The sequence below is a fragment of the Dryobates pubescens genome, chromosome 2 (assembly GCF_014839835.1).
Source record: "Dryobates pubescens isolate bDryPub1 chromosome 2, bDryPub1.pri, whole genome shotgun sequence".
In the NCBI taxonomy this organism is placed as follows: domain Eukaryota; kingdom Metazoa; phylum Chordata; class Aves; order Piciformes; family Picidae; genus Dryobates; species Dryobates pubescens.
In genome coordinates, this window is record NC_071613.1 from 21,856,328 (window position 1) to 21,881,893 (window position 25,566).

The following is a 25,566-nucleotide window of genomic DNA, read 5'->3' on the forward strand; positions in this document are numbered from 1 at the left end:
GCAGAGTGTTGTCCCTCAGAGACCAAAAGGGTTTGCTGGAAACCTTTTTCCCTGGCTAACGCATGTTTGTTTCTGGAGGCCCAAGCATCCCTAGTGAACTTCAGGCCCAGCACCTTTCCCTTTGCACACTGTTCTTAAAAGACATTTCCTGCCTCATCAGGAGAAGTCACAATCACCTTTTTTTTTTTTTTTGGTAGTGGCATGTTGTAAAAGCAACCCTCTTTTCTAAATGTCTAAGCACATCCTGATACAGAACATGGCTGGCTACCTCCTAAATCACCTTTCACAGCTGCAGAGAATCAACCACATGGAGTAAAAGTGATGCAGCATCTCCCTGCACACTTTTCTCCTGCACAAACTCCTTTGATTGCACCAAGAACAAGAAAGTGAGAATGGTCTGGAGGACAGCAGTGGTTCATTTGCCAGAGCTCCCTCTACATTAGGTGGAAGAAAGAAGGAGGGGGAGGAGCCCAATGACATTAAGAACAATGTTGGGAATAGGTCTTTAAATCTGTCTCTCCAAAGCCTGTATATTCCCAGCCTTGATAGCTCTCACATTACATAAGATGACATTTCTTTCCATATTGTATTATAATTAATAGGCTACTGTAAGACTTTACCAGCTCCTACTTAATAGCATTTCAGTGCTGGGAAGCAGTCATCAGGTATCCTTTCTAAACACAGGTTCTAGCTGCCAAGAATGTCACCATAAAAAGATTTCAATCAATACCACTCAGCTCCTACTTTCAAATGCTCCAGGTCTAGGAAGAGAAGCAGAATAAAAACCCAGTACCCTCAAAACGAACAGCAAACTGGCATATGCATCAAGTATGCAGATTGAAGTGAGCAGATGGGAATTCATTATGGCCTGATCTTGCTCTCTCTTTTATACTTTAGTAACTTTATACTTTGGAAAAGGTCTCACCAAGCACATGGAGATCGTGTGCTGGAGGGGGTTAAACCCATGCAGATCTTTCCATTCTCAAGCTGTGCTCTTGTTGCCAAACAACAACATTTCAATTGTGATTGGTACAAACAGTTGGGTTTCAATGGCAATCTGTCACGCAGGTTTAAGCTCAGTTTTCACTGATACAACCTGCAACTTGCTGGGTGGTTACTGGCTTTGTTATTTATTGGGAGAGAAAGAAAGGAAGCAAAACAGATTGGTGGGGTTTCTTATCTAGTGTGTAGTTCAAGGACTTGCTCTGGAGTTTGCTTCTCTATTTGTTTTCCCTACAGTGAAATTAATAAATTAGGAATAAAAATGAAATCTGCAGGTTCAGATCAAATCACAGCACCTGTATCTCCATGTATCACTATCTGAAGAAGTAAGGAAGGTTACATGCAACCTGTTCATTTGCAGAACTTCTGTGCTCTCTAAGAGCAAAGGCTATCCAGCAGAACTTGCTAAATTAGAGCAGAATTGATGACTTGAAACCAAAAGGAAGTCACTGATTCAGCAAATTAGCAAGTAAGAGGTCACCTAGAGAAAGAACAGTCAAGGCTTGTATCTTGATGCAGCTGAAGTGGTTGGGGCAGTTCCATTAAATTAATGGAGCTAGAAGGATTGATGCTGGCTAAGGATCTGGCTCCCAGCATTGTCCCAACTGCGAGTCTCAGTTTAGGCTGTTGCCAAGAGGTTAACACTGTGATAATAGAATGAGAAAGTATTTATATAATCATATATCTAGATATACCTATATTTAAAGAACACTTTGCTACTAGTACTTTTGTCATTACAAAATCCATAATTTTAAAAACAAAATTATTTCAGAAGAGCAGCAGAACCTCTTGAGTAAACTACAGACTCTCATCCACTCCTAGGTCACTTCCTGGCCTAGAAGCAAGTTTGGATGTTATTTCTAAATGTTATTTTCTTAAAACATAGGGTGCAACTAAATAAGTAAGGCTCCTGAGGGTCTCTAAGAAGCCAGTGAGTCAACATGTAGGCATGCAGTAACAGCAAATCAACAATTCTAAAAAAGGTGCTTCATAAGTTAAGGAAAATAAAAATAAAAAGCCTCAGACTTACCACAGAAGGCCCTCAGACTTATGAAACTAAACTGCTGTAATGTGGTACAGTGTTAAGACATACATTTATTTATTTAATTTTTACATTCTAGAGGGGCAATACACACTGAACCCAGGAAAAAAGCTCACCCTAGGAGAGTAATTTTGAAAGGAATATCCACTTTGATTCGTGCTGCTAAATCCCTAGCTACTTCGCTTTCAAAATAATTGTTCATTCTGCAGAATAAAGTTCCCCCACTCTCCTCCAGCCACTGAAACCCTGTACCATATCCACATGTTTGAAAAAGGATCTCCTCTGCAACATTTCTACCTATTTGTCTGAAACTGCAAATGAGTGTCATCTCATTGCGACTTTTAAGCACCTAGTAGGGTTGAGCAATATCCCAAAACAGGACATGATGTACAGCTGACTGAGACAGAAATGGACTGCCTTTCAATTCCCACCAAAAGCTAGATGGGTCACTCACCAAAAAGTGACAGCAACAACAAACCCCTCTTTTTTCCCTTCCCTTCCTTCTTTCCATTCTTAAGCTGGGCAGAGCAAATGAGGTTAGGTCCACAAAAAAAATAAGGTTAATTATAATAATTAAACAACAGCAACAACAACAACAGCAACAACAACAAAATAGGTGTCTCAATGTCTGAGGAAAAGTGGGATTGTAAGTGCAGTATTTCTTCATGTGCAGTTCTTCTACTTCATACAAGTCCCCTTTGGATGAGAAGGCCTAGTGGAATGTGTGCTCTCCTCGGACTATGTGCGATGAGAACTCATAGCGGTCCTGGCTTCGGTAGCCACAGATGTTGCATTCTAGTGGGTCCCGGTAGCCGTGGCAGCCCATATGGATGGTGTACATGACATGGTCCAGGAAAAGGATGCGACAGTGCTCACACTTGAAAGCCCTAATCTGCTCCCCTTCTCCATTGATGACCTTGTAGATATCCTTTAAAGAGCCCTTAGAAGCTTTTGTGGCATCCAAAGCCTTGGCGTCCTCCTTCATATAAGCCGGGCTTGGCTTTCTCTTGGGATTTAAGGCAGAGTTTCCTTGGTAGGACTGGCGGTCTTCGTGGCTGCTCTCTGAGTCAGTAGAATCCAGGCAGCTATTGCTGGGGGAGCCCTCTCTATCCTGGGTTCGACTCTTTGGTCTGATGAGGGAGATCGGGCCATCCATGTTGTTCTCGTGACTGTCAGCTGTTTCCCTGCTAATGGGCCTTTCTATCCGGTTGGGATGATAGACCTGAGCATAAGCTGAGCTGATGACCGGGGCCACCTCTGCAATTGTGCTTGGTGTGTGCTGCATCAAGGGGTGAAGTGCCTCAGCTCCAAGGTAGGTGATTGCATTGTTGATGGCTTGGTCCATCATGTGAGACTGCATCAGCTCAGCCTCCTTCTCATAGGTTAGGTTCATATCAAAGGGAATATCTGGATAGCCAAATCTCATGAGCTTTTCACCTAAGGGACAAGAGCAAATTGTAAGACAAATCAATATAAATCAGCTCCAAGGATTCACTGTAAAGGGGGTGAGGAGTGACAGAAAACTCCTGATTTGGGGTGAAATTAGTTCTGAAGGCCTCTTTCTACTTGTTTACTGACCTCCTACAAAGTTTCTGTCCTGAGATGGGTAAACCAGCAACCTCATCAACAACCTTTTGTTTTCAGGAGAAGCACAGGGCTGCCGTGACCTCCAGACTGACTCCAAACCTTCTGCTGAGCCTGACTCTGCCCATGCTTCTAGTTAGGAAATACATATTAACTGGTAGGAAACGCAATTCAATGAAGCTCTGCTGGTTTCACTTGATAAAAGACAAAGGCACCTTTCACTGACACTGAATAAACAAATGCATCATGACGATGAAGCTGGCTGATTCACCACTATATGAATCCAAATTCATATCCTTAGAATCTGTTTAAATCAATAGCATTACAGATATGTGAAACCAGAACCACATGCTGGTAGATTATGCTAGACACAGAGCATGTTATGTATCACAGTTCTCCTCTGAAGCCAACAAATTTACTACCTTGTACTGGGGCTTAGTTTAGTGGCACTGCTTTTCCAGTGATGGCTTTAGAGAGTATGTTCAAAGCAAGTTCATAGAATAACTCTTATTAAATACAAAAGGTTATATGTCTAACTATATGTGTAAGACACAATTTACATGCTTATATGTGTTCACACACACAAATTAGGTAGTTGTTGAGAGTTAACTTTTCAAAATTATTTTACAAAGTCTGATTAAAAAAATGGCCAGTTTTCATTGTCTTACTTCTAATTGCCTTGGTACAGAAGATCAGACTTTTATTCAATACTGAAGCTAATAAATTCATGGAGTGACAACATACAACTGGTTGGACTATCCAAGCGTTAAAGAACTCAGAAACCTTCTACCACCTTTTGCCAAAATTGCTAGGAACCACCACAAGAAACAAACAGATTAGTAATCCCCAAACTCTTCCAAAAAGCATTAGTGCTTTTCAATACAGCTATCACTCAGCATTTTATTTTTGACTGCAATAATTCATTCCACTCAGTGCAGCTTACCTTAAAGTGACACATAAAGTAAGAAACAATTTTACATTACCCATGGAACAATCAGGTTATCCTGGGAGATGATGCATCTCCTTTGGTTGGGATCTTAGCCCTGATTAGCAAGGTAATTAAATGCAAGTCTAAAGTGAAGCACAGGAATGTTCCTATTCTCTTTAGCAGTACTGCTCTCATGCTTCTGATCAGACACCACACTCGTATACCTCACTACATTTCCATATGGTTGGTCGCATTACACTCACCTAAAGAAAGCACAATGTAGAAATTTGTTCCTTTGTTACACATTACATATTTGGAGAAAAACATGGAAGGGAGAAGCAGAGCTACAAAGATGGCCTTTATCATCTTACATGATTTAAAGATGATTCTTGCTATCAGACATCCTCTTTTCAGTGCTTCTGGCAGGCAGTCTTGCTGTCTGTGATGGCTGTCCTGCTGCTTGACAGCTCTGTAACAAGACATGGCTCCAGCCTCACTTGAAACTGAGCATCTACCTCCCAGGTGGGGCCAAACTGGGACTGGAGGACAGCTCTAGAAGACATGTGGTGTCTTTGGAATGGTGGGAAGAAACATGAGAAAATGGAAAAGTCTATGGGTTCCTGTCACCTGCTCTGGCCACCTGTAACATTCCTGTCTTTGAATAAAGAACTGGGTCTGGTGAGAGCCTCACTCAGAGGCCAAACACAGTCCATTAACTAGAGGTTGGATCTAACTTTGAAGCTGGTTGATCTTCATCTATTGTGAGATGTCTGTGTATTTTTAATTCTTACTATAACAACTGCGGTCTTATCATGAGCCACATAAATGTTTCCTTTTGTACCCTGCCAGTTCTTAACCTCAGCGACATTCTGTGAGAGTAAGCACCACATTCAGCTGACAATACATGAATCTGCTTCATGCAATCAGCATGAAGATAGCTGCTTTCAACTCAGCTAGTGGCTGCTTCCCCCTTCATTGAAGGGGAAGCAGAAAGAAGTACTGAAACACCAGTGCATCATAAATTGTACTTTCTGAACCCACTATTTCAACAGGTTTGGTAAGACTAGTACCTTGACAGCATATATATAACTGAGTCTCCTACTCGGAAATTAACTCTGTTCACTGTATGTTGCTTCCTTTCCTCCTGAAATTTCAGCCAGAGTTGAGAATGTGGTCGACAACCAATGTCCCTTGGAGATTGCTGATCAGAAATAACAGTAAAGCATTGATAGATGTAGCATGCAAAGATTTTAGCTTATGCTTACATGACCTTCTCATAAACACCATTAAGTTGTTTTGGAACAGTGCCACACTTGCAGCATGCACAGGAAAATTTCCTGCAAGCAAGAGAACCATTACAAGTTCTTCCTGATAGAATTGAACAGTATGTCTTTGGGGAGAAAAGGGGAAGAAAAGTAAGGCCATGGTGAAACAGAAAACTAGCAAAGCAGATACTGCAGTTCTGTAATCTAAACACTGTGATGCCATGACAGATCAGAAAAAGCAAAAAAACAAGATTTAGTAGATAGGAAAGAGGATACTTTTGCCCTACAGCTGGTTCTGGGTAAAAAAATCTGCATGTTACATAAACCCCTGAATTCCTAGCTCCAGAGAACTGGAATACCAAAATGATCTGTTACAGTTACTGATGAAACAGGTTTATCTAACAACTAAGTAGTATACCCTACTGAAGAGGTTAGCAGTCTGCTACAACATATCTCAGGATTTCCAATCAGTACGTTTACCTTTGAAGACAATAACAACATATGGTCCATTTCACTTGTATGGACAAGTAAAATAACAGTCCTGGTCTAAAAAAGATGATCCACGGCTTCCAAAACCTGATTCTATTTATGACACCCAAAACATAGGTTTCCCCAGTTGTGAAGTACACTTATAATCAGTAAAGGATCTTTCTTTGAGAGCAGGCGTGGGACACCAGAATTCAAGGAAAGGGAGCAAGGTCTCCAGCCTTTTCTGATAAAGCCTCTGTCCCCTGCAAAGATAGCTTCTGACAGGTGTTGCAAATACAATTCTGTTCAAGTCTGTGGACAACCTGGGAGGTTAAAAAGAAGTGAGAGGTGTGAACTGCCCCCCTTTTTGAGGCAGTAATGTTTCTGAGGTCTAAACACACCAGTTTAAGTGTCAGCACGGTTAACTATTTCAGTGTTGATCACAAGCTGCAAGAATGTACAGCATGTGCTAAGAAATCACCAAGGAAACCTGCTATCATGGGGCCATGTTTACAATCTCATAAAGTTGTATTTGGCTTGTCAGTAGAGAGTCCTTTCCCATTTACACCCTCTTCAATCCCAGCCGTTGTCAGAGCAGTAAATTAAATCCGAGTACAAATCCTCCAGTTCTTATCAGCTATACAGTAATTTCAGACTACTCTTAAAGAAAGCAGTCTCAGAATTAAGTTTTTATTTCAGAAGAACTAGTAACAATATAGGAAATATTGACGCCTTGCAGCATTCTTCTTGTGGGTTGGATTGTTCCTGACTTTAGCTTGGCTTAGCATGGCTATTTAGGAATGGTCAGATGACAGAGCAGCCAGGTCACTGTGTCGGTGCCTTCCAGGTGAGCTGCTGCATGCTGCTAACCCCCTACTATTCAAAACCCATATGGGTTAGTTTAACACCATCTTCAGTGGTGATTTAACAAATCCACCTGAATCGGCACTTAGCTGAGGGTCAATGACTTTTCTAAATGGCTGCATTAATTGCTTGCAGTCCTCTGATCCTCTCTCGATAGGCATCCTCAGTGTAAGCAAAATGAGTATATGACACCTTTAAATTCTGTACAACCGTCCTTCCGTGGAGAGTGGAAAATGTGTATTACAAGACTTTAGGGCCTTGCAGCATACACTTACACCAAATAACTCCCTGTCCCAGCTCCCCTTCTAAGAAGTTTAGCGCTACCTCAGTAGCAGTAAAAAGAGCTTTAAGACACAGCTCAAGCCACATAAAATGCCCTATACTGTCTGCTGTTACAAGCTGAACAATTTTAAGATGTCACGACACAAAGCATAACGTGAATTCTGGGCCTGGGATTCTAAATTTGGTAACCAAAAATTATTTAATGCAGTTTGAGATTCATGTGTCAATACATTCATTGTGTGCAGAACACTGCACTTGGAGCAAGAACTTCTTCCAACAGAAGTGATGTGATTTTAATTCCTCATGCTGTTATTACCAGACCAGTTGTTTCCAACTCTCAAGAATTTAATACAAGTTTTCAGATAGTTGTTGTTTGTTTTTTTAACACACACACAGCCCCCAAACACACTCCCCGAGAGATAATTAGTGTTTGTTTGTTGGACAGGGAGAGGAAAGGTGACAAGTCTAAAACTCAAAATGGCCAGAGAAAAGCTAAGAAAATCAAACCAGCTTTAAGGTGCAGTTAAAAGCTCAAGATTTTCTAAGTAATTTCATGATTCTGGGACCTTACTTCCAAATTCTCTGAATATTCAATAATTTCCAGGATTTCTTGCTGTGATTTGATGATATCCATTGCTGTCCCTCCCCATCACAACCAAATTCTGAGAGTGCTACTTTTCATCTTGTTCTTTTTGCTATTCCAGATAACAAGTAACCTGTACCTATGCACTAGAAATAAGAAAAAGGCGTATTTCAAGCTTACCCACAAACTTCTGTGGGGTGGAGCTTTTACGCTTTCCCATGTTGCTTGTCAGCTTCTCTATAACAGCAGGTCTCTCAAAAGGCACCAGAGAAATATTGTTGTCCATCACAGGCTCTTGTTCCTTACAATCTTCCATAGGAGGTACTACATAAAACCAAAAAATTGTATCAGACAAGTCTGGTCTACACTTCACAAACAACACAAATCATTTGAGCCCTGGTGACTGCACAAGTGCAACACAAAATAAAGCAAGATGCAAGAACACACTGGGCAATCACCTTTAAGCAGGGCCACATTTATAAAATGCCTGCCTTTGAGACCTTAATATTTTTAGCTTTTTTAGCTATATTTAGCTTTAGCATACTTTTAGCATACTTTAAGCATTTATTACAGGACTTGGTTTGTTCTAACTGTTCAAGATACCTAGTGAGAAGGGGACACTTGAAAACTCACTCTAGCCAATATTTTCTGCTGTTCTCCATTCAGTATGGTCACCTGTTGCCAGTGTAACTTTATAGTTACCATTCTTTGTGTATTTCTTCTCGTTTATCATATGCCATGTTTATCATTCTTATTTTCTTTTTGTGCTAATCTCAATGACCAAAACACATACAAGGCACTGATGACTCATCTTTCCTGGGTCTGGCTGCATGTTCCCCAAGACAAAGGCTTTCTGAATGAAGGATCTGTTTGTTAAAACATGTGTCTTCTCTCTATACACGAGACTGCAGAATCAACACTGTAATGAAGTTACAGGATTAACACTGCATGAGTCACAGCAAGTATCAATTTTTTTGATTACTATCTTATCCCTTCAAACACAGACCTAACAATCCATGAATGCAAGTCTTTGCATCTGTCTTCCCACTTTTTGGAATCAACAGCGAGCATTCTTGTGTTAACTGTGTTCGAGGAATGCTCGTACATTGTCAAGAAATCAATGACCCCCTTCCGTCCTTATGTCCCTCTTCATTGCTTGTTGGGTTAAGGGAATAAGCAGGTAGAATAAATGAAGCACAGGAATTCCACAAGCTTCTGATCAGAATAGTGACTGACCCACAACGGGTTTTATGTCACTTGCTGACATAGTTATTTACTACCCACAAGGTACTCTGTTTTTGTTGAGCATCCTCTTACAAACACCAGGAAGTATCAGTGGTACCAATGGTACGAAACTGGCCCAAAGAGTCAGACTTAATTGCAACATACATTGAGTGTGAATCCACATGTAGCGCTGCTGTGAATTTAATACATGACCTAACTGTTCCACATTCATCTTCAGAAGGTTGCATGACAAACTTGAGAAGGATCAGCCACTACTCCAGCTGCTAATGGGATGCTTGAGATGAAAGGAATTATTTGAGAAGAGCAGTGAAAGAGAAAGTGGGATGATCCTGTCAGAATTCCTATAGTTTGTAAACTGTGAGCAACACTGCACATCATCTCTATTAGGGGAGTGATAGTGAAGTCACAGGTGGTATAGCAGAGGTATCTTTTGCTAGTCCTCCTCTGGTCTGTCACCAGAGCAGCCTTTAGCGTCACAGACACCTTCTCCCTGATACCGTGCCTTAAATGAACACCATCAGCCTACTTTCCACCTGTGTAACTTTACTGCCTTCAGGATCCTAATATGGAGTAATCACCTGCTCTGAAACATGCAGCTGTTTGCTAGCACTTACTATATGAAAAATTGGGTGATAAAAGCCTTGTCTTTGCCTTCTTTCTAGTAAGGATGAGCAAATACCAGGCAATTACAGAACAGTATCTGCTCAGGTGAACTTCTCAGTTCAGACATTCATAATAAGAAAACATTACAATTTATTAATTTGATTCCATTTGTGCCTCTGCTGCTATGGAAAGCTGAGTACTTAGAGGCTTAGCATCAACTATATGCTATAAAGTGATTTACTCCACTGCTGTTTCACTTGTACAGGATGCTCCTCCTGAGAAACACAATGGTTTTTCATTTCCAAGGCAGTCCTGTTGGCATCAGTGAAAGAGGAAGAAAAAGCATAAATATAAAATTAATCTAATTTGCAACAAAACGGGATGCAGTGTTTGAGTGGCCTAACTAATGCCTGGTGCAGAATGGGAAGTCTGGATAATTTTAAGGTTAAATTTTCATGGCTATTTAAATACTGTGCTTGGTCAGAAAGTTCTGCACTATTTCTACTCAAGTATCTATTGAGGAGCTTTTGGAAGAAAGAAGACTACGAGTGTTGATTTTCACTGGGAACTGGCATCCGGCTGTTCTTTTGGTTTATCAAAAATCAGTGTATACATGCACATGCACACATACTCTGCAGAAAACCCTGGATCCCTACTCAGCGGCAATACTCATCTTCACTGTGATGGGCCAGGTTTGCACATGAGTGTCATTTCAAGAATTGGCAGCCATCAGTGCACAGGACACACGAAGCTGGTAGTGGTGACCTGGGGAGGTGCAGAGGGCTCTAAAGCCCTCCTAGGAAGATTTTCTAAAGATATGTTGGATTTGTAGGACTGTACTTGTCCACAAAATCACTTAGAAATTTCCTTTTACTTTCACAGCCAACCAATTAAGCTCCAAATGTAGTGACATTTGTATGTCTTATAACAATGAAGTAATAAATAATTCTACTGTTGGGCATAGGTGTGTAGAATTTCCTAGATGGAAAGTGAAACCTTTCATAGAATCATAGAATCAATAAGGTTGGAAAAGACCTCAAAAATTTCTTCCATGAAAAATGAATAGTGCTAAAAAGGAGAACTGCTTTTCTCTAAGTCAGGCAAAAATTCTGCATGGACTCCTTTTAAAAGTTAAATCATCACCCCAAAAGCATTTTCTTTTCTATCTTTCATGTTGCAAGCTTTTCTTCCCCACCTCTGTAATCCAGGGCACAGCTCTTTCGCAACAGAATCACTGAATCATACCAGTACTTGTGTTATGGTGGGAATAAGCTACTGGAATGTGTTTTGTTATGTAGATTTCCTGGGAGAAAGGAGAAATGGAAATAGCCTAGTTGTTGAAACCATTTACAGCACAAAAAACTTGACCACACAGGTGAGAAATAATATTTTAGAAACCTGAAAAGTTAAGCTAAAGATTACATGGTCAATTCTAGAGACATTAATTTTTAATTCAAATAAAAATATATAAAAATAAGGGATATGTAGCCCAGCATGCCTTTTTTTTTCCCCCCTCTTTTGAGGAAAAACAAAATTAAAAGGGGAAAAGCAAACCAACAACCCTCAGCTAACACTTCTCACAAGTCAGCTGCTCTGTAGTGGAATCTCATGTGTACACATTTACTTGGTGGTAAGTATAATTCCTTTTTTTGTTGTATCTCACTCCATTTTATTCCCTCGGTAGTGGGAGCTACCAAAGAACAGCTGATGTGTTATAACAAGCTTTGATGCAACAACTCATTTTAGGCTGCGAACCTTTGGTCTCAGCTTGGAAAGCTCATGGTTTCGTACATTTCTGTTCAGGGATGTTCTTAGTCAGCTACCGTGATATGCTCCTGGATGGCCCATGCAAACATTCATCACCTCTGACACTGTTATGTCCTCAGGCACAGTTAACACCAAATGTTGTTTCCAAGCCCAAACTCTCAATATACAAACATGGATGGTGTTCAAAAGAAAGACTTTATAGTCCTGAAGACCCTGATCTTTCAATCATAGCGTTCAAAGTGTCGATCTTTTAGTTTTTGCTTCCTAATTTATGAGAAACCAGATACACTGTTAAAAATGGATACTTTCTCAGTGATGAAAGAATAAGGGGGGAAAAAAAAGAATTGAAAAAAATAAATAAATTTACCCAGTGTGCATTTTGCTGATAAATACTTTTTGTGTGCAGACAACAGACACTGGGCTGAGTCTCAGCTGGCATAAATTAGCATTACTCCATCAACCTCAATTTCCTTTCCTAAACCCACAATATTGGTATTTAAAAGAAGTGTGTGCACAGAGAAATGACAGGAAATATTCCCATGGACCCTGGTGTGAAGTCTCCTGGGGGACCAGCATTTTAACAATGTTTTAAGCAACTATGTAAGAGGGAAAGACACAAAGCCATTGTGTGTTTTATGCAGAGCTGGCCTTTGAGCCTCACACAGCCTAGGGCTATGCTTCTTTCTCCTCCTGAAAAAAAAGAGTATCCTTCTCTACTCAGCTTTAAGAATTTCCCTGGAGTTTTTGCTTTGTGGAGATGGAGAACATCATATAACTGGGTGTAAACCATAGCTAGCCTTCAACATTTGTGCATTTGTTCCAGCAAAGGTCATGTTCCTGGCACTTAGAGACTGTCACTTTTGCCACCCCCAACACACTTAGCTAGGAGACCACAGACTGATTTCTACCTCTGGGGCCAGCACTACTGAGCCAAATCTGCCAACAACAAAGACATGGGAGCTCTTGCAGCAGCTGTGGAGCTGAGCAGGGAACAGGACCTAGCCACAACAAATGGCAGCTCAGCAAGCAACTGGCACCCTGCGAGGGGATAGAGAGAGACCTGGAGATTTGTACATTCCTATCCACATCCCAAAACTAGCCCTCCTATCCCTAACTTCTCCTCTTGCTTCCTCTTGTGGATTTAGTCAGGTGATCTAGGCATCAGCAGGACCAAGATCATCAAAGTTAAAGGGCACTGTGAAAGCACCCAAGTACATATGCCAGTAACATGTCTATAACTGATCAACTTGAGCACAATCTTTGAAAAGATTCAAACTTTATAGGGGCTGCCTCCAGTTTTCTGGAACAATTAATCTCTGCAGAAATAATTTAGACCAATGCTAAACACTGGCTGTATTGGTTGAGATGCAGCACAGCCACTTGCGTCCTTAAAGCAGGATCTCGGTAGGACTAAGAAAAATCACCATCTCTAACCATTCTGTGCGTAACGGTGAAGTGATGACCAAAATGCGTTCAGAGCCTTCAAAATTCCACAAGAACAAAATACTTTTAAAGTATCTGGAGAGATAGTCAGGAAAATTTAAACCCAGTGTGATGCAAAATAAACCAATTATCAAACTGTTCAAAGCACGCATGCACTCATGCTCAGGAATGTCCTTTCCATGTGTGATGTGGCAAGAGAGAAAAGGACACCAATACATTTTTCAGGGTTAGACTAAGACTTAACTTTAAGCAGAGTAAATCACTTGTATGCTCATCCCTGGTGTCTTTATAGTCTCAGGAGAAAGGACTTTGCTACAGGTTGGTGCTCATGACCCTGCACTCCCACTTCATGAGTGGGAGTGATGCTGGGATGCAGGGTGAGATTTATAACTGGTCCCAGCTGAATTTGGAGCTCCCTGTCACCATGCCTTTTTGCTGTGCCCTTCCTAGAAGGCTAAATTAAGACAGTGGATCAAATAACTCCTTAAATGTTCACCAGGGGAGATCTAGACATATTTGCCCAGAGGAGAAAGAGGCACTAGTTGAATTCAAAGTGCTGTTTTAAGCTAATTTTGTTGAGAAAGGTGAAGTGGTTGTGTGAACATTTCTATTTTAAGCCCAAGCAAAGTCAGTCAGGCTGTAAATAAGAGAACTATCCACATGGGGTTTGCACTGGCTTAACTTCAGTTGGCAGGAAAAATCAATGCAAGGTCAATCATTCCAACTTCTTTGGGTAGACAAGGTTAAGGACCTACTCTTCTTGTCTTAGCATTAAGCAGCTTTAAAAAAGCAATAGATTTCCTCAGAAGTAATCTATTAACAAGAGTAAACACAATTTTAATAAACAACCAAATAATAAAGCCAGAAGCTGAGTACAATTTGGGAACCTCATAAAACATCCTAGTTGTCATAACTGTATCAGCCCACTGGTTAATAAGATGAGCACAGCCTTGTAGGGAAGAGCCTGCCTTTTGTTGGGAATGCAGTCAGTTGTTAAAACTCCTGCTATCAACGAAGTCCTCCAACTAACACACCGAGCACACAATAGGTACCTGTGAATAGCAAAACCTTGAAATCAGTCTTTTCACTGACTTTTACAAGCATCAAGTCAGGCCTAAAGCAGACAATCACTAACTTTAAAAACATTGATGTCACCCATTACATTGTAAAGGTTGACTTTAGTCTCCAGGCTGTCTACCAAGATTGTAATTACTTAATAGAGCTGTATGAATACTTTGGAAATACACCTTAAATATGTTTAGAATGGCTTCTTATGATTAAATTGTTCATAGAGAAGCATTCTTCTTTTTTTTTTTGGGGGGGGTGGGGGGATTTGTTTTCACCAAAAAAGTAGCCCAAATTAGAAATGCTGAAGATGTTTTATTTCAGTTTGCCTTTTTAGGTTTTTAGAAAGGATCTTTTAGAACTTCTACATAATTAATTTCCAAATGAAGCCATATGACTCATTCAACAATAAAAAGCAAAATGAAAGGGGAAAAACCCCAAACAAAAGAGGAAATGGTATTTCACCTTTCCAGTTATTCATTTACCTACAGTCTAACTTTTCAGGATCCCTGGGTATCTGACAATTTTTAATCAAAATGGAAAAGGCAGCAGTTCTGTTTTCTGATCAGACAGAAATTTTAAATACTTTGAGTACCCATCATTTGAAGACAATTTTAAAAAGTTAAAACACGTTCCGTTTTAGAAGAGTTTCTGAAATACTAATTTTGAATGAAATTATAGCAGTTTTGAACAGCTACCGTTTAGTATTTAGTGCTACAGATAAGTCTACCACCCTACAGACTGAGACATTATGCTCGTTATCCATACTAATAGCTGCAGAAATTTTTGAAAACAAATTCAAAGACTTTGACATTTCCTGCTTTCGACAAGCTTTTTGGCAATCTTCAGTCTTTATGTATATTAACACATGCAGTGTTAGTGAACATATTAATATGAACACATGTAAATGCATATAAACATTATTTTTTTCCGCTTATAATTACTTTCATCAACACTGCTGAATTCCATTCTGCTATGGAGATTTTTTTATCTATTCCTCCCCCTTTTTGGGGACTCTAAGATAATATTACAGGGAGAAGTAATGATTTCTGAATACCTCCATCATCCTTATCTCTTATAATTATCAGTCACTGTCAGAAAGGAAGGGGTAGGGGAATTACACTTTTTTTAACATGGCTCAGTTAATTTTTAGGGCAACTTTGCAGAGGTGACTTTGCTTTGTTTTCATGTCTGCATAGTTATACATGCTAAACCATTAAATACTAAGTGAAATAAAAAACTAAATCAGCAAAACCCATGCTGTCAAATTGGACAGAGAATTTTAGCCTGTCCTCCCCCTGCCTATCTGAGTATATGCAATCTATAAGAAGGAAGCATTGCAAAGCTGAAAGAAAGGAAGAAAAGTAGATGGGAAAAATCCCGCAAGAGATGCGCCAAGTCCAGGAGACCTCAAAAGGCAGTTTCTACCCACCATGGTGACTCATGACCTGCCCAGCAGCCTCCATACTGACATTCTGCAGATAGTTGTGGCAGCGTTCCTTGTGCTCCTCCAGTGAACTGCGCTGCTTGTAGCTCCGGCCACAGTAGTTGCACTTGTGAGGCTTCCCCACTGCAGAAACAAGAAGAGCAGTAGGTCAAATTCATGGCAACTCACATTTACTATCAAAAATCACACCTTTGCAACAAGTAACTCTTCTGATGGAACGGAACCCAAGAAAGTTTATGTAAGTACTTGACCTTTTTCCCAGCCCCAATTTTGCACCATGCACACCCATTCCCACCTGCCACAGACTTTATCCCATTAGTTTTTCACACAAATGCATGGTTATCAGCAGAAGGAAAATGAGGTAGACTTGTTGGTTGCAAAGCAAATAAACAGATGACAAGAGGGAAAACCAAACCAATCAGCTGAATCACACCCCAGCCGCCTGAATGTCACCAAGTCTCATGGGAAAGAAACTTCTGAGACATTTTGCCCATGGTATGAACAATTGCCTTCAAAGAAAGAAGCTGCCCCAGTGGCCTAATTTGGCTCCCAGCTGTGGGGAAACCCATTACGTGGTCCAGAGGAGTCATTCTTTCACTCAGAAAACTTTGCCGAAATTACTAAGGGAAGGTTGGAAAATAAACAGACAACAGGAAATAACTTTGGTAACAGCACTGTTACAGGCCAGAATGGAGCTGCCACCAGTAATTTGCAGAGTCAAAATAATGTTAAGATATATGTAATATAAATACATATCTTAAAAGTATAAATGGCCACATACAATGAAAATCAAGCCAGAAGAATGCAAGACAACTTCACTTTTTGTTTTGTTTCACTCAATAGTATTATGAACAAATGGCAAATGCCTCTTAAAACGTGCAAAACCTGGCACCGGATTCTCATAAAGTATTTCCTTTTCGTAGCATGTCATTAAGAAACCACAAGAATGGCCTAACCCAAGGCCAGAAAGCTAGCCAGGAGCATATTTTGCCAAGCTGTGTTAATAAAGGCTTTTAATATAATTTAAATTTGTACAACATGAACATTGATTCTTTAATAACTAAAGAGCTATTAAGTCAGCATTGCAAGTAAAATACCATCGGCTGTGATTTTCAGAGCTGGCTGATGGATAGGGAAGGTCAAACTTCTTCCAGAGTTTTGAAAATCTTAGGAAAGAATTTGACTTGAATTGAGAACATCCTCTGTTGGATAATATACATGTTTCTATTAAGTTTGTCCCAACATTGGAACCATTTCACAGTCATTTACTTAATGAAACCCAAGCTGTACTAACTGCAGCCAAAAAGAACCATCACCACAGGGATGGGAAAATACAGTGAAAACCGTGGGGAGGATACCTGTAGCCAATGAGAAGCTGAGTAGCGGGCTCCTTGCGTTTGGGCTGAAGCCCCAAACCTGAGAGACTGAGTGAGGGGAAGTTCTCTAGGGCCTCTGCAAGACTAGTACAATATGTGCTGCACATGACCCATGTGATGGAAGATAAAAAACCTCTGAGCCTTCAGTATCTGAGCTGGTGAAAGTTTCAGAATGTTTTGACTCAGAAAATAAAGGATTTGATGAAATGAACAAGCTTGCAGAAAGTTTCTGTAAGTTTGTTTGCATGTGCAATTTATTGACACAACCAGGCTGTCCAACTGGGGCGGGGGGTGGGAAGAAGTTGCTCTAAAGCAGGCATCCAAACTATGGACATTTTGCCCCTCCCCCCCACCCAATTATTTAGAAAAGACAGACTTATCCTTTAGAGAAGTATTGCATCTTACACCAAACAGTCGCTGTGGTCTTTATTTCATTTTGCTTACTAGCTGGTACTAGCTAGCACTGTTGCTGGTACTGGAAATCCCAGTGGAGGCAAAATGTGAAGCTTATTATCTTTCCCTGAGGAGAATGATCTGGATCAAGCCTCAGCTTTCCAGCTTCTAAACATTAAAACCAGCCATCTCATTCTGGAAGCACCTATAAGCTCCCTAGGATAGGAAAACTTGAATAATCACCATTACAATGCTTTATCATGTACCTGGATGGCATCAATGTCAGTCTGAAAACTTTATTAGAATCTAACTTGGTGTCTAATAAAGAAAATAAATCCAATGCAATTGGAGGGATCAAGTCAATGAATCTGAAGCAGGGATGACCGAGCCCACCTATTTTGGCTATCAAATAACTTGGATAAACTTTATGACTGAAGGGAAAGGGATGATTGCTTTTGGCTATTAAAAAGGTAGCTACAATTAATTAATACATTACCATTTAGCACAGAGAAACATATTCTACTACAAGCTCACAGTACAAACAAATCAGTTCAACAAACACCACTTCAATAGGTTGCTCCCTGCACTGCAACCATTTCAGAAACTATTCACACACAACAAGGCTGAACTTTTCAAATGGTATCTAGGATAGGCAGATATCCAAATTCCATCAAATTTCATGGTTCACAGAAAACATAAAAGCTAATGTTAAAGGCATAATTTCTACAGGCAATATGGGATTTGAAGAACATCCCCAAGGAAAGAGGCTCCAGCACACACACTCCTTTCTCTGGGGAGAAGATAAGAGAATAAACAGCATGTGACAAATGTTAGTCATGTTGCTTAATATGCAACTGGAAGATACTCAGAGACAACCATGAAGAACAAACTTTATGAGCTGCAGTTGAGCAGGATTGAAGAAAACTCCCTTGGGTTCATTTTCAAATTCTGTCCCCTTTGCTCTATGGATGCAATCACATCATAGCCACATACATGAAAAATCTGAATTATACTATAAAATCACACAAAGTGACTGTGACTTGAGTTGCATCGCAATTGATCAGGTCAGACCACAACAGAATCAGTTCTGGTAGCAGTTTGTGTCACAAGCAGTTTGGTAAGGGGTAGCAATTATGGTCTCAATTTTAGAAACCCCGTCATTGTGACAAATGTCAAGCCATTGAAATAACTGCAAATTTCCACTTTATTCTCAAAGTAAGTAATGGCAAATACATATATATATATATTTGTGAATATATATATATAGTTTTGTAGATGTGAACATTGCAGCAGGTATATTTTTCCATTACCCAACAGAAAGCTGTGAAAGTGTACTAGAGAACTCAGTTCTGGTGATCTCCCCAACAGCTTATTTCGCTCCCCGTAATAAACCACTGTATGAAAATGAATGACTGACAAAGGCTGAAGTCTGTCTTGACAAATATAATAGGTAAATATTAACAGCCAAAATTTGCCCCCAAAATACGTGGCTTGCACTACTGGGCACAAGCAGTCTTGGTCTATAGACCATTGACTTGAAGGTAAAGTGTTCAACAGTGTCTACTACAACCCTCTCCAAGCCCCTACTAAAGGCAGCTCTTTCCACCTTGGAACTATTTACGCTGTGAAGCCACTCAAAGTTTGGTTCAGCATGCCAGGTATGAAGCTGCTTCTCTGAAGTTTTCACTGTATAGCATGGTACACAGACGCCACAGTTGACATTGTGTGTAACAACCACTGCCGACGGTAGCAGTGCCTAAGCAAAGTCAGTTTGGAAAACCCTCGTTTGAGGTAATTCTTCCTTTATCACCTTTTCAGGGTAAGAAATATGATTAAAAAAATTACCACCACTCATTCTCAAAGAAATGACACAATACAGCAAATACAAACAAGCGCAAAATCTTGAGAAATCTTCAATCACTTGTTGAACTGGGAAAGGCCAAGGCACTGGGCAAAACCCAGTGGCCACACCTATGAACTAGCTAACTTGATGAACATCAAAAAACAATTTCTGTTTTTTCCTGAAATGTCAGAATTTCCATGCGTTTAAGCTCAGATTCGTGCAGATGACAATGTGGCACAAAAACCCCACAGTGGAGTCTCAGCCTCAAATGGAAAATATTATGACAGTCACAGTGAAAAACACATTTCAATTTGAAGTACAATTTTTACCATGAAACAGGTAAACCACTTGTTGAAATTCAGTTTGCTTTTGAAATTGGAGGGAGGAGGGGGAAGAGGATGACACAAAAGGCAAGGTGTTTCCGAGTTAGGAATACTTTGAGTCCTGTGGGTGAGCTTTGATAGCCAAGAAGTCTGCGTGCAGCGACAATGAGATGGTGTAACTCTAAGGTCAATATTCAAGACAGAAAGCAGAGTTGGGCCTAGGGAAACTTCTTTAAAGTCATAAAAAAGAAAAAAAAAAAAAAAAGGTCAGTGAAGGAGAAAGAGCCCGCAAGGCATTCACGCAGCATTTTGTTCTCAAAAGAGAGGGGAGTGCATAGCAGAATATAAAGTAAGTCAAAGGGAAGTAAGAAGGCATCCCAGATAATTCCTTGCCATAAGCACATAACATAAGAAAGACTTACAGAACAAGTTAAGAGCAATGATACACTTCTTGGAGCTAAAACCCTCCCTCCATTAGGACTACTGACAAAGCATACACCAGTTTCAGCAGTCAAGATTAATTACTCCCCTACATTTCCCTACTTCAAGTACCACATCCTCCTCTGCAATAGTACAGAGCAGACCTTCTGCCTGTCCACCAGCCCACATCCCAGGTCACTGTGACAGCTCAACCACTGACATGATCAGCACATACAGGAAAGGGCACCACTACAGCCATGGGACATGCATCAGCCCAAGCCAAGGACTAGAGACTTGCACTGAGCTTTGTACCAGAACTTTACTATATTTTCATTATTGCCCTACCAGGGTCTTGGAAGGGAAGCCAGCCAAAATTTCAGAACTGTGTGACCACCTGAGGTAGCTACTTTTGGACCAAGGAAGTCTGATTGCAGAGCATTGAGCGTGACTTATTTCTGTAAAATCTGAACTCCCACTCGACCCCTTGCACCCCAGAGTTGGGGGAAACCCCAGCACTCTCTCATTGAAGGTTTTCTCAAGCAGCAGCAAAGAAATCAAAATATTCTTTTGGGCTGATACTTACACCTATTGGTGAGGCTTCAGAATTGTCTCTCATGCTTATAACCAGTATTAATTTGTTATTTCTTCCCCAAATTTGAAGCTGCCTGGGAGAGGCAGTTACACGGCACCTACCGCAAAGCATCTCTTTGCCTTGAACAGGACTGATCACTGTAAGATCAGTTTTAACAGTAAATTAAGAAATACAGTTAAGGTGCAGGGTCGGGACTAGGGAGCGTAGGGTTCAACTCTTAGTTACACTACAGATTTTGTGACTGCAGGCAAGTTATTCTGATTTCCTCTGCTTCAATTATTCATAGGTATGATTAAGGTAATAATTCCCTTCTTCACAGCATGTAAATGAATTTATGCACTTTGCGGGATGCAGAGAGGCTAATTTGGTGAGACTCACACAAGGAGGTAGGCACAGAAAAATAGGGCCCGTACCTCTACTGAGAAATTAAGGTCTTAATAATACACTGTGCTTTTATTAGATATGGGAGCAAACATTAAAGAGCAGGAGGAGATATTTAGGATGGCACAGTGTAGAGGATGAAGCAGGAATAAGAAAATCAAATTAGAAAGAAAAAAAACCCAACAAACAAATACGTATATGAGACAATTTGCAGGCATGGTGTCATTTCTGGCCATGAAATGGTCAGTCCAGGGAAATGCAAAATGCCCCTGAGCTTGGTGACATTTAACATCACACAGGACAATAAAAGATAGTGTGCCATAGTTACAAAAAGGTGGCTAAAATAGCTGCTGTGCTCCTTCCCACCTCCAGCTTCCCCAAGCTAAGGAAGCAATTGTGAGAGCCAGGGAGAGACAAGGAAGCCCTGAGGTTTCGGCAGGAGGGCTGAGGCTGTAGAGACGAGACACACAGTCCCCCCAGGTTGCTACTGTAATTAAAGAGCACACTTTGGCTTTTCTAGAACTGCCTGGCTCAAAGCTTCACACACAAAAATATTTACATGAATAATAGCCCCCTGAACGAATTAATCACACAAAAAAATTAAAGCGAGACCTAAGCCCATGCTGGCTCTAAGCAGCACGTAGCTTTGCAAAAGAAGCTGCCTCCCACTCTGATGCTGTATCTCGCTGCTGTGCTTAATGACTGTAAATGTGTTCATTGAAATTCATGGGGGATCTTTGCTTTGTTGCCTTTTTTTTTTTTATTCCTGGGAGATTACACACACACATGTCAGTATATATTGGAATTTAGAAATAACAGCAAGTCCCACAGTCAATCTGAGATTGTCCAAGACAACCTGCATGAAGAAGTCACAACAAGTAAACATCTAAAATAAGGCTCCAGGCTGCTAGAGCACACAAACACACAGGCTGGTGACATGCTGTGTGAAGTACCTCCACTGCTGAGTGCCCAGCCTGGGATGTTGCAAAGCAGTCTGATTTTCAGAAAGAATTAAATCTCTAATCACATTATGAAAAAAATTTCTTAATCTTCATAGAATGGCTCAGGTTGGAAGCAACCTTAAAGACCATCTACTCCAGCCTCCCAGCCATGGACAGGGCCAGCTCTCAACTATACTCAGCTGCTCTAGGCCTCATCCAACCTAGCCTTGAACACTCCCAGGGAGGCGACATCCACAACCTTTCTGGGCAACCCATTCTAGAGTCTCACTATCCTTGCACTGAAGAACTTTTTCCTAAGATCCAGTCTAAACCTGCTCTCCCTCAGCTCAAAGCCATACCCCCTAGTCCTACTGCTAGACATCCTTATGAAAAGTCCCTCTCCAGCCTTCTTGTAGGCTCCCTTCAGCCATGGAAAGACAGCTACAATGTCCCTCCAGAGTCTTATCTTCCCTAGGCTGAACAACCCCAACTCTCCTCATAGCAGAGGTGCTCCATTCCTTGGATCATCTTTGTGGCCCTCCTCTGTATTCACTTGAACAGCTCCATGTCCTTCTTATGATGGGGACACCAGAACTGGACACAGTGTTTGAGGAGGTGGTCTCAGAAGAGCAAAGTAAAGGGGAAGAATCACTTCTCTTGATGCAGCCTAGGATACGATTTGCCTTCTGGGCTGCATGAGTGCACTGCCCATTCATGTTGAGTTTCTCATCAATCAATACACTAAAGCCTCTTCCTTCAGAGCTATTCTCTACCCACTCTGCACACAGCCTGTATTTGTGCTTGGGACTGGCCCAGTTCAGATGCAGGACCTTGCAATTGCACTGGCCTACTGCACAACACTCGGTGAGCCTCTCATAAAATGAAATATCACTTATCCTGGCTTTCTGCACAGCAGCAGTTGATGGTTAAGTTATTTCTGCTGACAACAACCACGTGCTATTAGAGTAGCCCAGCTAGCAGAGAAACACCACTACATACTTGCGGTACATCAGCACACAGTCAAACGATGGCAAAACATTGCACCTACACACCCTTTGTCTTCTAGGCATACCTGCCTTTCCTATAAATATCTCCCGGGCACAATTCAGCAGCTTGACACCTGCATCTACCTGCCAGTTGTTTACGGTATTGTAAAATAAGCAGCTAGCAGTGAAATACTGCACTAGTGTTCTGTCCTCCCTTGATCTTTCGCAGCAAGTAGGATTAAACAGATTATATGTAAACGCCAAAGACTTCACCCCTGCTGCATTTGGGGTAGAACAGATCACAAAAACATGCACACATGGAAAATAAGGAAACACACTGGTCAGGACAAACTTTCAAGCATCTGTACATATGAAACCACAGGCCACAGTCTGGTGTAAATCAGTAGACATTAGTGCTTGCGTGTGAGAGCTAAGGGTTTGAGGTCCTTATTTGTACCTTCGAGGTGGTTCTGTCTGCTGCCTTTTATGACTTTAGTAGCTGTGGCCGTTTGACGCTGTGCCTTTAAGAAAGGGGCACACGGGCTAAATGTTTGTAAAATATTTTGGTTTTCTAAACGAATTTCATTGGTAGGATTGTGGGAGGAGAGATTGGACCCAGGGGAGTTGGGAACTTTCTCTCAGTCTTCCTTCCTTCGCTGTCCCTCTCGGCTGGATCTGCTTCTGGGATTCTGGCCAACTAAGATAAGATACTAACTCCCTGTGCAAGGCCTTTATTCCTTTCCTGCCCTGTTAACTGTCCTCATCTCTTCTTCTACCTCTTTGGGGGAGAAGGGAGGTAGGGGGGTGAAGGGGGCACAGGGGGAAGCCCCTCTGTGGGGGGTCTGGTTTCTGGTTGAGTTCATTGGCTGTATATTCCTGTATATACTGTAAAATACCTGTATTTGTTGTGTTACATATAATCTGTTTCCTTGTAAAATATAATCTCATTTCTCCGACTGGGTTTAGCCGTGGTCTCTTTCTCAGTGGGGGAGGGAAAGCAGAGCCTTTCCTTTCAAACCACCACACACTTTTTTTATTGCCAGAATGTTTGCATAATTAGAAGGAGCAAGCTTGATGAGCTTTTTAGTAAGACCATTTCCTACAGGAACATCATCAGGATTCAGAGATTCATGTTCACCATAGAGTACCTCTCTAACAGCAAATTCTCTCAGACGCTTAATTCCCTCATCTATGGTAGTCCAGGGCTTAGGATTCCATGGAAGATCATCTCGGGAAGGGTATCTCATGAGAACCGCCATTAGAAGGCGTATCCACAGATTAACCTTACCGAGAGCCTTGCCTAGATGTCTATCTATTCCATTATCCTTTGAGAGAGTTCCTAGCTGGGCTGCTGACTTGTCTCCAACTATTAGAGCTGGAGCACCTGTATCATAACACCTAGCAAGCCAAGATAGGATGGGTTCCTTATCTGCTCTGAGGTAATCTTTGCGGACATTGCGAATCTCCTCCCTCGGTGACGAGCAGCTCTGCAGGTCATCCTCCTCTTCATCTATCACATCTTCCTGAACGTTTTGTCCCCATAATCCTGCTGTCACTCTCCTAAGGACCTCTTTAAGCTGAAAAGCGCCACTGCCAGCTGCTGTCTTAGCTGCATCTCCATCCTGTGATGATCTCAATAACTCAGCTATATCTCTAAGACAAATCTTCTCCTCATCTTCAGCAGGCACTTTCCTAGCAGAGGTTCCCTCACCAGGATCAGTCTGTCTAGTAGAGGTTCCCTCACCGGGATCGGTCTCCTGCTCTTCTCTTCGGGAACAAGCGAAGGTGGAAGTCTGCCGTGTGGAGTCCAACACGCCGAGTTGCAGAGGCGAAGGATGGAGAAGGAGAATCCAGTCAGTTTGCAGAGGTAAAAGCTGTCCAGCTAGCTCTCGACGTGGCTGAACGTGAGAGATGGCCAAAGCTTTATCTCTACACCGACTCATGGATGGTAGCCAATGCTCTATGGGGTTGGCTAAAGAACTGGAAAAAGAATGGTTGGCAGAGGAAAGGAAAACCCATCTGGGCAGCTGAACTGTGGCAAGACATTGCTGATCGAATCGAGAGAATTCCAGTGAAAGTGAGACACATTGATGCTCACATTCCCAAGAGCAAAGCTACTGAGGAACAGCAGCACAACCATCAGGCAGATCTAGCTGCAAGAGTTTCTCAAGTAGACAAGGACTCTGAACTTGATCTCGACTGGAAACACCGAGGTGAGATATTCTTAGCTCGGTGGGCTCACGATTCGTCAGGACATCAAGGCAGAGATGCAACATACCAGTGGGCTCGTGACAGATCCATAGACATTTCCATGGATGCTATCACACAAGTCATCCATGACTGTGACATTTGTGCTGCTATTAAGCAGGCAAAACGAATTAAGCCCTTGTGGTATGGTGACAGATGGTCCAAGTACAGGTATGGTGAAGCCTGGCAGATTGACTACATCACTCTACCACGTTCTCGTTCTGGTAAGCAATACGTGCTTACTATGGTAGAGGCAAACACTGGATGGCTGGAAACTTATGCAGTTCCACATGCAACTGCGCGCAACACCATTCTGGGTCTGGAGAGACAGATCCTGTGGAGACACGGAACTCCAGAGAGGATTGAGTCAGACAACGGAACTCACTTCAAGAACAACCTTGTAAAGAGCTGGGCAAAAGAGCACGGTATTGAGTGGATTTTCCATATTCCTTACTATGCACCGGCTGCAGGGAAGA

At 41.4% G+C, this 25,566-nt stretch overlaps 1 protein-coding gene across 9 annotated transcripts in view; it reads right to left on the minus strand.

Annotated features, from left to right (window-relative positions):
• Window positions 1-292: 292 nt before the first annotated feature.
• Window positions 293-25,566, minus strand: part of IKZF2 (IKAROS family zinc finger 2) — a 116,164-nt gene continuing 90,890 nt past the window's right edge. For 7 of the 9 annotated variants that reach the window (XM_054171778.1, XM_054171761.1, XM_054171754.1 and 4 more), the window contains 3 exons: window positions 15,574-15,711; window positions 8,199-8,342; window positions 293-3,481 (listed from right to left, as the gene is read on the minus strand). In XM_054171778.1, the coding sequence (XP_054027753.1) occupies window positions 2,757-3,481; window positions 8,199-8,342; window positions 15,574-15,711 (1,007 nt within the window). In that variant the 3' untranslated portion in view covers window positions 293-2,756. The remainder of the gene's footprint in view (window positions 3,482-8,198; window positions 8,343-15,573; window positions 15,712-25,566) is intronic. The other 2 variants (XM_054171773.1, XM_054171765.1) reach the window with 1 other exon arrangement.